The 12924-nt window shown below is 51.0% G+C and overlaps 3 protein-coding genes across 4 annotated transcripts in view; 1 reads left to right on the top strand and 2 right to left on the bottom strand.

The window, feature by feature from the left end:
- Bmp1 (bone morphogenetic protein 1) overlaps positions 1-4229 on the bottom strand; it is a 45124-nt gene extending 40895 nt beyond the window's left edge. Inside the window, exon 1 of one of the 2 annotated variants that reach the window (XM_051195419.1) lies at positions 3847-4229. In XM_051195419.1, the coding sequence (XP_051051376.1) occupies positions 3847-4012 (166 nt within the window). In that variant the 5' untranslated portion in view covers positions 4013-4229. The remainder of the gene's footprint in view (positions 1-3846) is intronic. The other variant, XM_051195418.1, reaches the window with a different exon arrangement.
- The window catches only part of Reep4 (receptor accessory protein 4), an 816909-nt gene that overhangs the window by 784620 nt on the left and 19365 nt on the right, over positions 1-12924 (top strand). The gene's annotated exons all lie outside the window — the stretch shown is intronic.
- Sftpc (surfactant protein C) lies at positions 4899-7763 on the bottom strand. Its single transcript, XM_051195446.1, has 6 exons — positions 7676-7763; positions 6438-6596; positions 6082-6204; positions 5743-5853; positions 5279-5430; positions 4899-5078 (listed from the first exon to the last, which is right to left on the bottom strand). Exons 1-5 carry the CDS (start codon positions 7715-7717, stop codon positions 5290-5292), a joined length of 576 nt encoding a protein of 191 aa, XP_051051403.1. The 5' UTR covers positions 7718-7763; the 3' UTR covers positions 4899-5078; positions 5279-5289.

Here is a 12924-nt window from a genome sequence, read left to right as displayed (position 1 = left end):
CCTTCGGCATGGGCAGGCCTCCCCTCCTCTGGGAGCCTGGTTGGTGTAATGGAGTGCCAAGGCCATGTATGCAGGACAGGCATGTATCCCCATCAATGAATGCAGACTTGTAGCCAAGGGAGGATGTGCTTATGTCCCCAGAATATACTAACAAACTTACACACACGGCTATTACACACCAGTGCACACTTGTTCCTGTGTTCATCCAACACACACAGGTGAAAAGACCTGCTATGAAGCAAAGACAAATGTGCACGACAGCCAGTCCCCTGTGCATGTTCCAGGGTGTTCTAACATATAAGAAAAGAGCAGCACACTGCATTTCACAGTCCACACTCCTCAAAGGAGAAGGGCTCCTAGGAATGGACAGAGGCATGCACATGCGTAGGGAGGAAGGGACCAACTGAGCCCCCAAACACCTCCTCAGGAGATGGCCTGCTCCCCCTCCTCACCACCAACACCAATGTTTTCCCCAAATCACTAGAGAAACAGAATTCATGAGTCCCTTCTTCCGCCAGCTGTGGTGGTGCACGCTTTAATCCCAGCACTCAGGAGGCAGAGACAGGTGGATCCCTGTGAGTTCCAGTCCAGCCTGGTCTACAAAGTAAATTCCAGGTCAGCCACAGCTTCACAGTGAGATCCTCAAAACAAGAGAAGGTATCTAACTGGTCTCTGTCCATTAGGGCCCATGGAGATGTGTTTTCCTCCATGCCTGGGGCACCTAAAAGTGAGGGTGACTCAGGCAGGGAACAGGGTCTTAAGTGGGTGGAGTGACTCACTCAGGGTGTCTGGAAGAGGGAATGTTGTCTGGTGAGAGATAACATCGTGTGCTTCCTCTGGACTCCACACCTGGGCCATAAGGCCCCTGGGGTAAGGGTGGTTATGAACTGTCCACCTCTCCTCTTGCAGACACTGGCTGCTGGCTGAGTTTTAAGTGTAAGCCATATGTGTCAGTGGCAAGACATCTGGGGTGGAGCCTCTAGCCTGGGAATCTCTGAAATCCTCTTTCATGGCTCAGCATTCAACATAGAAGAAACCAGGGTTTCCAGTAAATCCCCTCACAGCAGACTTGGTAGAATCAGCCTTAATTAAGCACACCAACAGACCAGGCTGGCTTCTGGCCCAAAAGTTCAGAACCTTCCCCAGGACATCAAGGGTCTTAATCTTTGTCTTTACTAACAGCAGCCGTAAATGGATATAGTGGCTCACTTCTGTGATGTTAGCATGTGGGAGGCTAAAGGCAGAGGATGACGAGTTCAAGGCCCATTTGGTGAGACCCTGTGGATAGAAGTTTAAAAAAAAATCTAGCTCAAATAGTAACTACAGAAATATTTTCAAATGATGAGGCCTGGCTATGTTTAAAATAAACAGAAAGATCCCGTTTAAGCTGGGAGAATCAAAGGGCTTTCATTGCTAATCCTCAGTGCTGGAAGAAAAGGGAAGAGGAGGGAGATGTGGTGGAGGAGGCAGGAGTGGTCCACCAGCTACTTCCAAAGGAAGTAGAGACAGGCACCTGCCACAGGCACCTCTGGCATCTGGTGCTCAGGGCTGGGGGCGGGGCGGGGGGCAAGAAGCAAAGTCAGGCAGAAAGGAGCAAGACAAAGAAGAGTGTTGGTGAGCCTGTAGTGGGGACAGCAGTCGAGGTTCAGCCAAGCCGTATGTGTATGTACACTAGTCCAGTTCCCTCCAGGGGTGGGCCACGGGGACTAGGCATCAGTCACACCCAAGAAGAAGGCCCGATCTGACCCTGAAGCTTGGCCTTCTCAGGCTTTAGGCCCTCTCAGCCACCTCAGGCCTGGCTGAGCTCCCCACCAGCCTCGCTTCACCCTGGTGAAGAGAGCATTCTCCACAGCCCTTGTTTGAAGCTCCAGCTCAGCCAGCCCCACCCTAGCATGAAATCTGAGACTGGGGATGGAGCCCTGAGCCTCTTGCCATTCCCAAAAATCACTCCCATTTTCAACATCAGCATGGCTTCGCACTCATTCTTGGAGGCTGTGCTCCTGTCCCACATCCTGCACAAAGCTTCCACTCTGTGAACTGTGCCAGGTCCCTGCCATCTCTTTGCTCTGCCCTCCACATCACCAGAACTGAAGAGATGACCAGGGACCCTAATTCTTCCTGGCTTATGCTGTGTAACTGTAGTGTGCTCTTGGGTCCTTGCTTAGATGGTGGGTGATCTCCTCAAGGACAGAGATCCGCCTGGCACCTCTCTGCACCTCCCACATCAAACCCAGGCTAGAGATATCAGGGAGTGTGCACTACCGAACGGATAAAAGACACAGAAGAGGACCAGGGAGATGTTAGCTTTTCCTAAAATCCAATTCTGTACTCTCTCAAAAGAAATGAGTCAAGAGACAGGGGCACAGAGCACAAGGGGTAAACATTTATTTAGTGCTTATTGTCTGCTAATAATAAAGTATCTGTATGTGTTCTCAGATGTAGACCTTACTCCAGCTCTGTGAAGGGATATATTGTCAGTCCTGCTTTACTAATGAGAAAACTGAAGCTCAGAGACTTTGCTTAGCTTTCCTGATGGCTAATGAGTCCTTCAGAGTCCATGCCTTGCTCAATCTTCCTCCTGCCAATCTACCACATACAATGAGATGGAGACAGCTAATGTCCTGGTTTGCCCATAGCCCATCAGGAGGAGGAGGAAAGGGTGAAGGGTTTGGTTTGCCTGCCCACACTAAAATGGTCCCTATCCACCCAAGGGTGGATGGAGCAAGGAGAGTGGATGGATCAAGCCCCCTGTGGTCAGAACTATAGCTGGCTGTCCCAAGACTCCATGTCCACTTCCTTTCCTTGTATCCCTGTCCCTAGCTCTAGCTGTTCACAGACAGACTGAAGTCAGAAGCAGGAAGTTGAGGAAAAGTTGTGACATCTTGTCCCAGTGTGTTCCAGGAAGCCTGTTTAAGGACATCACTTTGGCCAATGGCCTAAGTGCCTGATCATCTGGTCACTCCAGGGAGATCACAGCAGGAGGGTCCTGGTGGACAAAGATATCACACACACACACACACACACACACACACACACAAGCCCTGGCCTTGACTAATGAACCTCAGGTGTCTGTGGGATGGGAGACCTGAGGTAGAATATCCAATTTCTCTTTGTGTGGCTCATTTGCTATCCCAACTTGGCTCTGGTAGAGCTCTCCTGGCACACAGGGGCACAGGCAAATCCTCTCCCAGTCTGATTTCTCTGAATTTGACAGCTGTCTTTTGAGTGCCTGGAGAGCTGATGCATCTGGTTGGAGTCACAGGATTGCCCATGAAGGAATATCTCATGGAACCCCCTGAAAAACTTTCTCCTTCCATTGGGCTGAGTATCCGGGGAATCTATTCCTCTGGAGCTGCAGGCCTTCTGGGCATCAAACCAGACAGATGTGTAGCACTGTGGCAAACAGACAAGCGGGCAAACACCAATAACCCATAAAGCAGGAGGGATAGGGGAGAAGGGAAAAGTACACACGCACACTCACACACACTGCTCACTCACTCGCGGAGTTTGGCCAGTAAAGTTTCCCTGTGGAGAAAAAGCCTCCTTGCCAGCAGGATTCGCTAAGACCCAGAGAGATTTCCCCAGGAATCCTCTTCGAAGGCAAGCGGCAGCCGCAGCAGTTTCCACAAACAGCAGCAAAAACTTCAGTCCTAAAAGTCCCCCAAACTTCCCCCTCCCTTTCTCCCTCGGTCTTTTGTTCCCCCACTGCATTGCCAACCAAGCAGCTCCCAGCTTCCCACACTGGACTGTCCTCCCCCAACCCCAACCCCTGCCCGGCTCGCAACCTCGATCCCGGCCTGCTCACTCCCGGCTCCCGTGCGCCCCTGGTAGCCGAAGGTCGCTCACCCGCCTTGCAGGGGTCTTTGTAGTTGAGCAGCTCCGGGGCGTCCTCCTCGCCCAGGTCGTAGGTGTAGTCGGCCAAGTCCAGCGGCCGCCCGGCGCGCGGGAGCAGCAGCAGCAGTAGCAGCGGCAGCGGCAGCAGCGGCAGCGGCGGGCGGGCCACGCCGGGCATGCTGGCGGGCAGCGGTGGCGGTCGCGCCCGGACGCGGGAGCGGGGCGACGGGGAAGGGATCGCTAGAGGCGAAGGGGAGGTGCTCTCCCCCCGCGGCCACCTCTTCCCGTCCCGTTTCCTGTCTCCCGCCCCCCGCTCGGCCCGGCTCGCTCCGGCCCTGGGCTCCGGCGTCCCCTCGCCCTCGGTTCGGTCGCTCCCTTTCTTTTTTTTTTCCGCCGCCCTCCCACTCCCCCCCCCCCTTTTAGGGAAATGAGCTCGCTGGAGGGCGGGTTTTCGCCCAGCTCGGCCCCCCTCGGGGCCGGGACCGTGCTCGGCCGGGCCGGGAAGCGCGCCAGCCGGGCGGGGAGGGCGAGAGTAGCGCCGCCCGCCCCGGAGGGGGATCGGCTGCCTGGGGCCGGGGCCGGGGAGGGGGCGCGGGCCCGGGATGCCCAGAGGCACCGCTCCCGCGAAGGGCCCCCTAGTGGCCGCTGTCCCGCGCGGGGAGCAGTGCCTTAGGGCACGGGACACGCTGTCAGGTCCGTTCCTGCCTCTCAGTCCGTGAATCAGCGGCGGTTCTCTCAGCCTGAGACTCCAGTTTGTCTGTCTCAGACCTGCTCCTTTGCTTTTCGCTGTCTCTGTCTTACTGTCTCTCTGCCTGTCTCTGTCGCTGTCCTTCCCTGCTGACACGCCGCTGGAGGGCGCCTAACACCCGTGTGTGGCACCTAGGTCCCGTTCCCTATCCCCGCCTTTTGCCCTCTTCCCGACTACCTGGGGTAGGACCAAATCCCTATCACTCTTAGACAGAAAGGATGTGGCAGAGCTCCCCAACTCCCCCAAACCCTCTCGTTCCCAGGATGGCTCCCGCCAGGAGCGATACTGAAAATGTGGAAGAAAAGAAATACCACCCTTTGTTTTTCAATCAGGCTGCTTTATTGTTTTGTGGCAGGAGCCCCCTGGCCTGTAGGAGACCCCTCCTCTAAGAGCTTTTACCCTGTCCTGTCAGGTATGAACAGGAGCAGCATCCTGCTTGTCTGCAAGAGACCCTTTGCTGAGGGCCTCTCCTGTCCCAACGCGGTTACCACCGACCCTGTGAAGCAAAGAACTGATGTTTATCACGTGAAGGAGGGGGACTGCTTGATTCCAGTGTGGGCTGTGTCTGAGAGCCTGCCATCCTCTGACGTCCCCAGACCACTGACTTCAAGAGATCTCTAGTAGGTCCGCTGACAAAGCAGGCAGCCCCAGCCTTCCCAGTGTTGTGCAGGCACCCTGAAAGGTATCATTCCTCACCTGAGGGGGTCCTAGATATAGTATAGTGGTAGCTCTCCACACAAGGTGCTCACAGCAAGGCCTAGGAAAGCCAGGTCTCTCCCGGAAGACTCGGAACCAGTATCATGCCCTTCCTCCTGGCCCAGCTTAGAGGTGGGTGCTGAGGGCTTGACCTGGAAAGAGCAGCTATGTTCAGTCTCACCTGCAATCCTTATTGCTGGACACTAGGCTAGCCAGGCAAATTCTCCGAGGCTCAGTTTCCTCATCAATACAGAAGGTCTGGGCTGAAATCAAAAGCACGCAGGGCCAACAATGTAGCAGCAGGCCAGCTGACAGCTGGGGAAGGTGTGACACGGTGAGTGTACAGAAAACACATCTGGCCTAGGAGAATCAATACCATACCGATGGCACTAGCTATCATTTCAAATATTCCTCTCCCCAACCCTTGGAGGGAGACAGCTCACTCCCTTCACTCACACACCCACCTGGAAGTTCTGGAATTTTCTAGCAAAAGCCTCAAGACTGGGGATGCTCTCTGGAGCCATCTTCATGATGTAGCAGTAGGTTCCTGGGGCTGGCTTATAGGCAGTCAGGAGCTAGGCATGTAACACCGGCAGTCATTCAGCTGGTCCCTTGCCTTGCTCACTCCCCAACCCTGATTCTCAGCCAACTCCTTTAGATTGCCCATGGGAGACACATCTGAGTCAGCGATTCCAGCATCCAAGGGGAAGCAGCCAGGCACAGACTGGGGAAAGACCTTTGGAAAGAGATGGTACAGCTAGGCAGCTCCAGTAAAGTCATATTGGTCGCTCAGGCATACTCACCCGCTGGTAGTCATACACAACAATGCCAGTGGAACCAACAGAGAAAGTAGCAATGGTGTCCATGCGCTCACTGGGAGCTAGGTGTTTCTGAGTTTCCGGAGCTCCAATGCTCATCTCAAGGACCTAGGGAGAGGCTGTCAGAGTGCTGCCCGCCTTTGCTCTTTCTTCTCTCAACCTTTTGGTACTCATATCTACCCAGAGCCTCTATTCAAATACAGTTCCCTCTTTCCTGAGATCTCAGGAAGGCTAAACATCTCTGCTTGTATTATCCAAATACGCTCTTGTTTGCCCACTCCAGCAAACTTCCTCTGTGACATTCCTCAAAGCTACTCTTCACCCAACCCAGGCCTGCTCACCATCTCTGTATGTTTCTGACTCATGTGAAGGCCCATGAGCAGGGCCCCTACAATCACCACGACAACAAGGACCACCACCACAACCACGATGAGAAGGCGTTTGAGATGCACAGGGCAGCAGGGGATGCGGAACTGACTCCTGGGACCTGCTGAGTAATCCTGAAGATGCGAAGAAAGTAGAGAGACAAGCAAGCAGTTGAGAGGATGTCCATTCCTCTCCCTGTACAAACCAGACTCGCTCTCACACCCCTTGAAGCTATGAATATACAGAGAAGACCTGGGGAGATCAGAAAAGGCTTTTGGGAAGGGGGTTGGATTCTTACAGACCATAGATACTTAGGAAGTTAGAGGCAAAATCTAGGTTTGGAAGGGTCCAAGAGAGCCAGTTAGCAATCGTATCTGCTGTTTTTCCAAGGCTCTTGGTACCTTGGACATAGCCAGCGTTTTAGTTCCCTCCAAGGATCCAGGTAGCGCTATCTCCATGCCTTTATGTAGACTCTCTTCCTTCAATGCCTTCCTCCTTTGCCTTGTGGGTGCCTGTATATTCTTCCTAGTCCAGTTCATGTGTCATCATTATATTGTTTACATTTACATGTATGTATATGTGAGTGTGTAAGTCAGAGACAACATCTCTGCTTCCATCTTGAGTTCCAGAGATTAAACACAAGCCATCACATTTGGTAACAAGCAGGCCTATTTAAGGATCCATCCTTCTCTTTTTAGTTTTATTTATTTTTTTGAGACCACATCTATGGCTCAGGCTGCCTTCTGTCTCTTTACATATCTAAAGATAGCATTGAATGATTATCTTGCTTACATTTCCAAATGGTGTGCACCCTGCACCTGGTTTATGTGGTCCTAGGGACTGAACCCAGGCCCTGTGCTTCAAGGCACTCTACCCACTGAACTACATCCCAGACTCACATGCCATTTTCTCTGTGATGCTTCCTATGACCTCTTAATTACTTGATGATTCTAGCAGTGTTTTTTCACAGGCCTTTTTATTGACCCCTATGGTCAATAAAAGTCTCAACTTCTTTATACAGGAATTCATGGCTACCGTGCCTGCCTCTTCCAGGGACTCTTAATGATCATGGTGTCTCCATCCTAACAGCCTAATCCTAAACTAATTGAAGAAAAAAAGCCTATGGAGGATGAAGCAGGCAAGTCCAGTATGTTTATGTACACATACACACACACACACACACACACACACACACACACAAAACCACACTCACCGGTGGACTCTCCATCAAGACCTCTTTGCTGCCCACGTCCATTTTGTAGGCTCTCTTCTCTTCTCGTCTCTCTGGTGTGGCCAGTGTCCTATATATATCATCAGAGAGAGGACAGAGGTAAAGGACCGGATCTCCTGTCTGCCAGCCAAGTCCTTGGCTTTGAAGCTTGTTTGTTCCTGGCTTTTCGGAGCCTAGGCCCCGATAAGCCAGCTGCAAGAGCCCCCAAGGGCCCTTGGCCTAGGCACATGAATCTCTTGGCCCCAACAAGAGCAAACCTGGGTGAGATGAGCAAACTCTCCCTCGGGCCACCTGCTCCTCTCACGTGGGTGTCTTTCTGGCATGTCTGCCTCTCTTGCTGGCACCTGCCCCTGCAGCCCTGTGGCTTCTCTTCGTTTGACAGGCCAAACCTTTCCCATGGTAGACAAGAATCTGGCCATCCCTTTCCACCAGATAATCTCCCCCCAGGCTCAGACATGAGTTCCATTCAGGCACTGAGAAAGTGGTGATTATTGATGGGGGTGGAGAGGTATCTACTGGAGGAACAGGGCTTAGAACAACAGCTGGGTGTCCATTAGTGTGGTTTCTCAGACAGGGTCGGATTCCTCTTTACCCAGCCTTCCACACTACTGGGTGATGGCTCCTGTTTCACTCCATGCTCTGGGCTTGTCTGTGAATTGAATGCTCTGAGGGCTTATTCCAGGCCTTACTTTTTGCCTTCCAGTGCTGAGGATCAAACTTAGGGTCATGAGCACACTTGGGAAGCCGTTTCCCTCTGGGCTACATCCCCAGACATTTTCTTAAGCCAAGGGCTGAATGTGGTACCAATCAGTCACCTCTGCCCTTCTGCCACTCTATCTACCCTTCTGACCTCCTTTTTATATCTTCTAAATTTGCCCAATGTGATTTAACCAAATCCCATTCACTTTCATGACTTTCTCCTCCTCTGTCCCTCCCTTCTCTCTTTCCCCAAATTCTCTCCTGTTGCTTGGGGTACTAAATCATATCTACCAGTGACTTAGGATTGGCTGTACCCTTTCAACATGGCCTTGGCTACAGGCCTTCAATTCCCCTTTAAAGATTTATTTATTTTTATGTGTGTGGTGTTTTGCTTGCATGTTTATCTGTGTACCACCTGCATGCCTAGTACCCTTGAAGGCCAGAAAAGGACATCAGATCCACTGGGACCGGAGTCACAGAGAGTTGTGAGCTTCCATGTGGGTGCTGGGTATCAAACCTGGATACTCTGAAAGTAGCCAATGCTTGTAACCACCGAGCCTTCTCTCTAGTCCCTCCAATTGCCTTTTAGTTGTTGGCCAGGTGGTCTTGAAGCATCTTTGCACCTCTCAACTTTTATGAATGTGTAAGCCGGAGCCCAGAACTTCTATGTGTTGACCTGAAACCCTTGTTCTTCTACACAGCTGCCCCTTAATATCTCGAGATTGTTTTCAGGGCTCCCCGTGGACATGCCAAATCCACAGACATGCAAGTCCCTTATACAAAATATACTATAGGAGTTACATACATATGCATACTCTCACGTACACTGTAAAAAATTGCCTTTGAGTAACCAACAGCTCTCTACTTTAACTTCAGACACCCTCCACAAGAGAGAATCCATGCCTGGAACTGGAAACCCAGCTAACTACTCAGTGAAGTCATGGTTATTGAAGGAGAATCTACAACCACGAAATTAATAAACCAGCACAATCCCTGACAACACTCTAAAACATTGTCCTTACACCCACAGGTAAGTGTAGACCTCCCCCCTCAGCAGGGAAACTTCTCTTTTCAACAGATGGCAACCACTACCGAAAACCACAACCAATCAGAATGCAGTCATGAAGCCTGATCCTAATGGATGCATCTACAAAAACACTTCACACACAATGCTCAAGGACATTGTAGAAGAGGAGACAGAAGGATTGTAAGGAGCAGAGAATCAGGATCAGGGAATTTGCTGTGAGACTTTGTTTCCTAGTAACATCAGATGCTACACACATAAAGTCTCACCAACATCACCACCCAAACAGGAGTTGAACAAGGATGACACCACCTATGTACCAAATTGGATGGGAAAAGCCCACAAGGCTTCAGTCCTACACAAAGAAATACAGGCAACTGAGGAAAGCTGGGGGTGGGGGGATGATCAAAGAGATGGTCTTCCCCAGAGAAGAGCATACCAATTGTTTTCCAGTGCCAAATGGTCAGTCTTGGAAACATCCATATACAGTATCAAAACTAAAAACATGAAAAAATGTTAAATCTTTCCCAAGAAATTGTTTTTGAGATCTGTGTTTTGCTTGCATGCATATCTGTGCACCAAGTGCATGCCGTGCCTGTGGAGGGCCTAAGAATAAGTTAGAGGGCTGGAGAAAATGGCTCAGAGGTTGGGAGCACTGACTGTTCTTCCAGAGGTCCTGAGTTCAGTTCCCGGCAACCACATGGGGGCTCACAACCATCTATAATGAGTTCTGGTGTCCTTTTCTGGCCTTCAGGGATACATGCAGGCCTAATGTTATATATATAGTAAATAAATAAATCTTAAAGAAAAGAATGTTAGATTGCCTGAGCATGGAATCACAGAGCATTGTAAACTGCCTGACTTGAGTGTGGGGTATTGGACTCTTCTGCAAGATCCATCTCTCCAATCTCTTGTTATTTTGAGACAGCCTTATTTTCTACCCAAGTGGGCCTGGAACTGGTGGCAATTCTCTTGGCTTAGTTTCCTGGGTGCAAGATTCCAGGCGTGTGCCACAATGCTCAGCTCCATGTACTGTCGAATTGGTGAAGGCCATACTTAAAGATGCAGACAGACAGCAGTACTCGACTTTGAAATATCATCTCTTCCTAGCCTATGTCCCAGGCTCCTTAGCACCTTGCCCTTGCATGATCATGAGCTGGCCCCTTTCTCTCCAGCCCTGGCAACTGCCCCTGCCCCCCAAGGATCCCTCCCCTCTCCTGCTGGAGGGCCTCAGTCTCAAGGTTGTACAACAGCCTGGCATTTAGGATGAGAGCTCCTGAGCACTTAGTGGAGAGGAGAAGGAAGGAAATGTTTGCTCCCACCATCCTCCTTGCCCCTCTAACTGCCCCCTTAAATATTTGCCTAAGCCTCCCATGGCTCGGCAAAGTGTCTTAGAATGAGTTGAAGAAGGGGAGGGCTGAGAGGAGGGAGAGAGGAAAGCCAGTGTCCTCTCCCCTGGGCTATGTGCAGGTGACAGATGTAAAAGACAGCTGAGCTGCACTGCCCACCTCCCTGCCCATCCCCCAGGCTCTCACTCCTACCCTGGGTTGTCCTGGAAACCTTGAGATTGATGGCTGACTCACACACACTGGGCCTGAGCCAAGTGGGCAGCAGGCCAACAGGAGAGCCAAGAACTGCAGGCATCTCGGGGTCCCTGTGGGCATCTCGAGGGGCCGCAGTGTCCAGTTTATGGTACTTATCCTGAACAGGAGCTACAGTTGGGGCTTGCGATCATCACTAAGTGTGGAGAGAAGGGCTCTGTTTTCTCTCAGGTCCTCAGTCTCCCCTGTAGGCTGCCCTTAGGCTGGGCTCTCACAGCTTTATGACTTTAAAACAATAGCATCAACTTGATTTGTCTGTTTGGGGACTGGGGGAAGATGCTGTCAGGAATTTCAGATGTTTCTCAATAGCTGGTAGGGGTCTTGGGTTCCTTGGAGAGGAAGAGATGATTGGGGCAGATTGGAGAAGGAGGGAAGCTGTCTCTTCAGCTGGACAGAGGTAGCCAGGCCAGCCCTGGGGTACACCCTCCTTTGTTCGCTTGCTTTCACTGAAGCTGATCCTCACTGTGCATACCATTCACCCTAAAAGGCCAAGAGTCAATGGCACCTGCTCTGTGACCCCTCTATCCTAGCTCCAGACTCTCAAACCCTTTCAATGGTCCCCACAATTCACCCCGTTTAGCACACACAGTGTTAACAGGGATCAGCTATATGAAAGGTGGGAGGAAGATTGTCAGCCAATCTTTTGTGAATCTGTCACAGGGGAAGGAACATGCACATGCCACACATGTGATCATATGCAACCACAAGACAGTTACTCAACACAAGGAGGCTCCTTCTCTAAGTCCTTTGGTGGCTGAGATCTGTGTTCCCCCTGGAAGCTCTGGAACCCAAAGGGAGTACTGCTTTTCTAAAGTTTACTGTGTTCATCTCTGAAATGGGACTGTTACCACCTGTCTTCTCCCCCTGACAAAGCTGTCCTGACACTCCAATGACTTCATGGATATGAAAGGCCAATCGTCATCACTATCATCTACTTCATCCACAGGGTGCCTCTCACTAGCTAAGCCTATGATCCAAACTCCTCCCCCTTATCTCTGGGTTGCCCTCTGTGAAACTGTCACTGCAGGCAGTGGAAAACCACTATCCCTTTCCTGCTCCCAGCCCCTCAGCTGCATGATCCAGGACAAGATTCACTCTGCCCTTTGTGTGCTGGGCAAAGCCGTGCCTGGGACGAGTGGGGATGGCTGTCCAGCTGCCCCAACCATCCTCCCTACCCCTCCTTGCTCCTTTCCCTCAAGCTGGCATACACAGGGCAGCCTAGGCGACTAGACCAGCAGAGGCCAGTGAGTGTCAAAAGCCAGAAGTATCCCAGTCTGCAAGAAGGGGGCCGTTAACTCAGAGCAGGGATTCCCCCTGATGGCTAAAGCTGGGACAGTTGGGAAAGATGCTTTTTTTTTCTTAGGTGGGGTTCTAGGCTGGCCTAGAACTCTTGATCATCTTACCTTAGCCTCCCTCTAGAATGTAGTTCTCAACCTAACGGTCCCCCTAGGGGGTTGAATGGCACTTTTACAGGGGTTATCAGAGATCCTGTATGTCAGATATTTGCATTGTGATTCATAACAGTAGCAAAATTACATATATGAAGTAACAACAAAAATAATTTTATGGTTTGGGGATCACTACAACATGAAGAACTGTATTAAAGGGTTGCAGCATTAGGAAAGTTAAGAACCACTGCTCTAGAGTGTTTGAATACATGCATGCACCACTATGCCTAGTTGGTTCACACACCTCTTTGTTTTGCTTTTGAGACAAGGTCCCAAGTATCCCAGGCTAGTCTCAAAGTTGATGTATAACTGAGGATAACCTTGAGCTTCTGTTTTTCTTACCTGCCAAGTGCTGGGATTACAGACATGCATGTATATACCAAAAAAAAAAAAAAAAAAAAAAAAAAGAGCTGCTGGAGGTTAATGCCAAACACTCTAACAACTGAACTGGGGCCTGGA

This window comes from Phodopus roborovskii, unplaced genomic scaffold (assembly GCF_943737965.1).
Source record: "Phodopus roborovskii unplaced genomic scaffold, PHOROB, whole genome shotgun sequence".
Lineage (NCBI taxonomy): Eukaryota > Metazoa > Chordata > Mammalia > Rodentia > Cricetidae > Phodopus > Phodopus roborovskii.
This window is presented reverse-complemented; position numbering and strand designations above follow the sequence as displayed.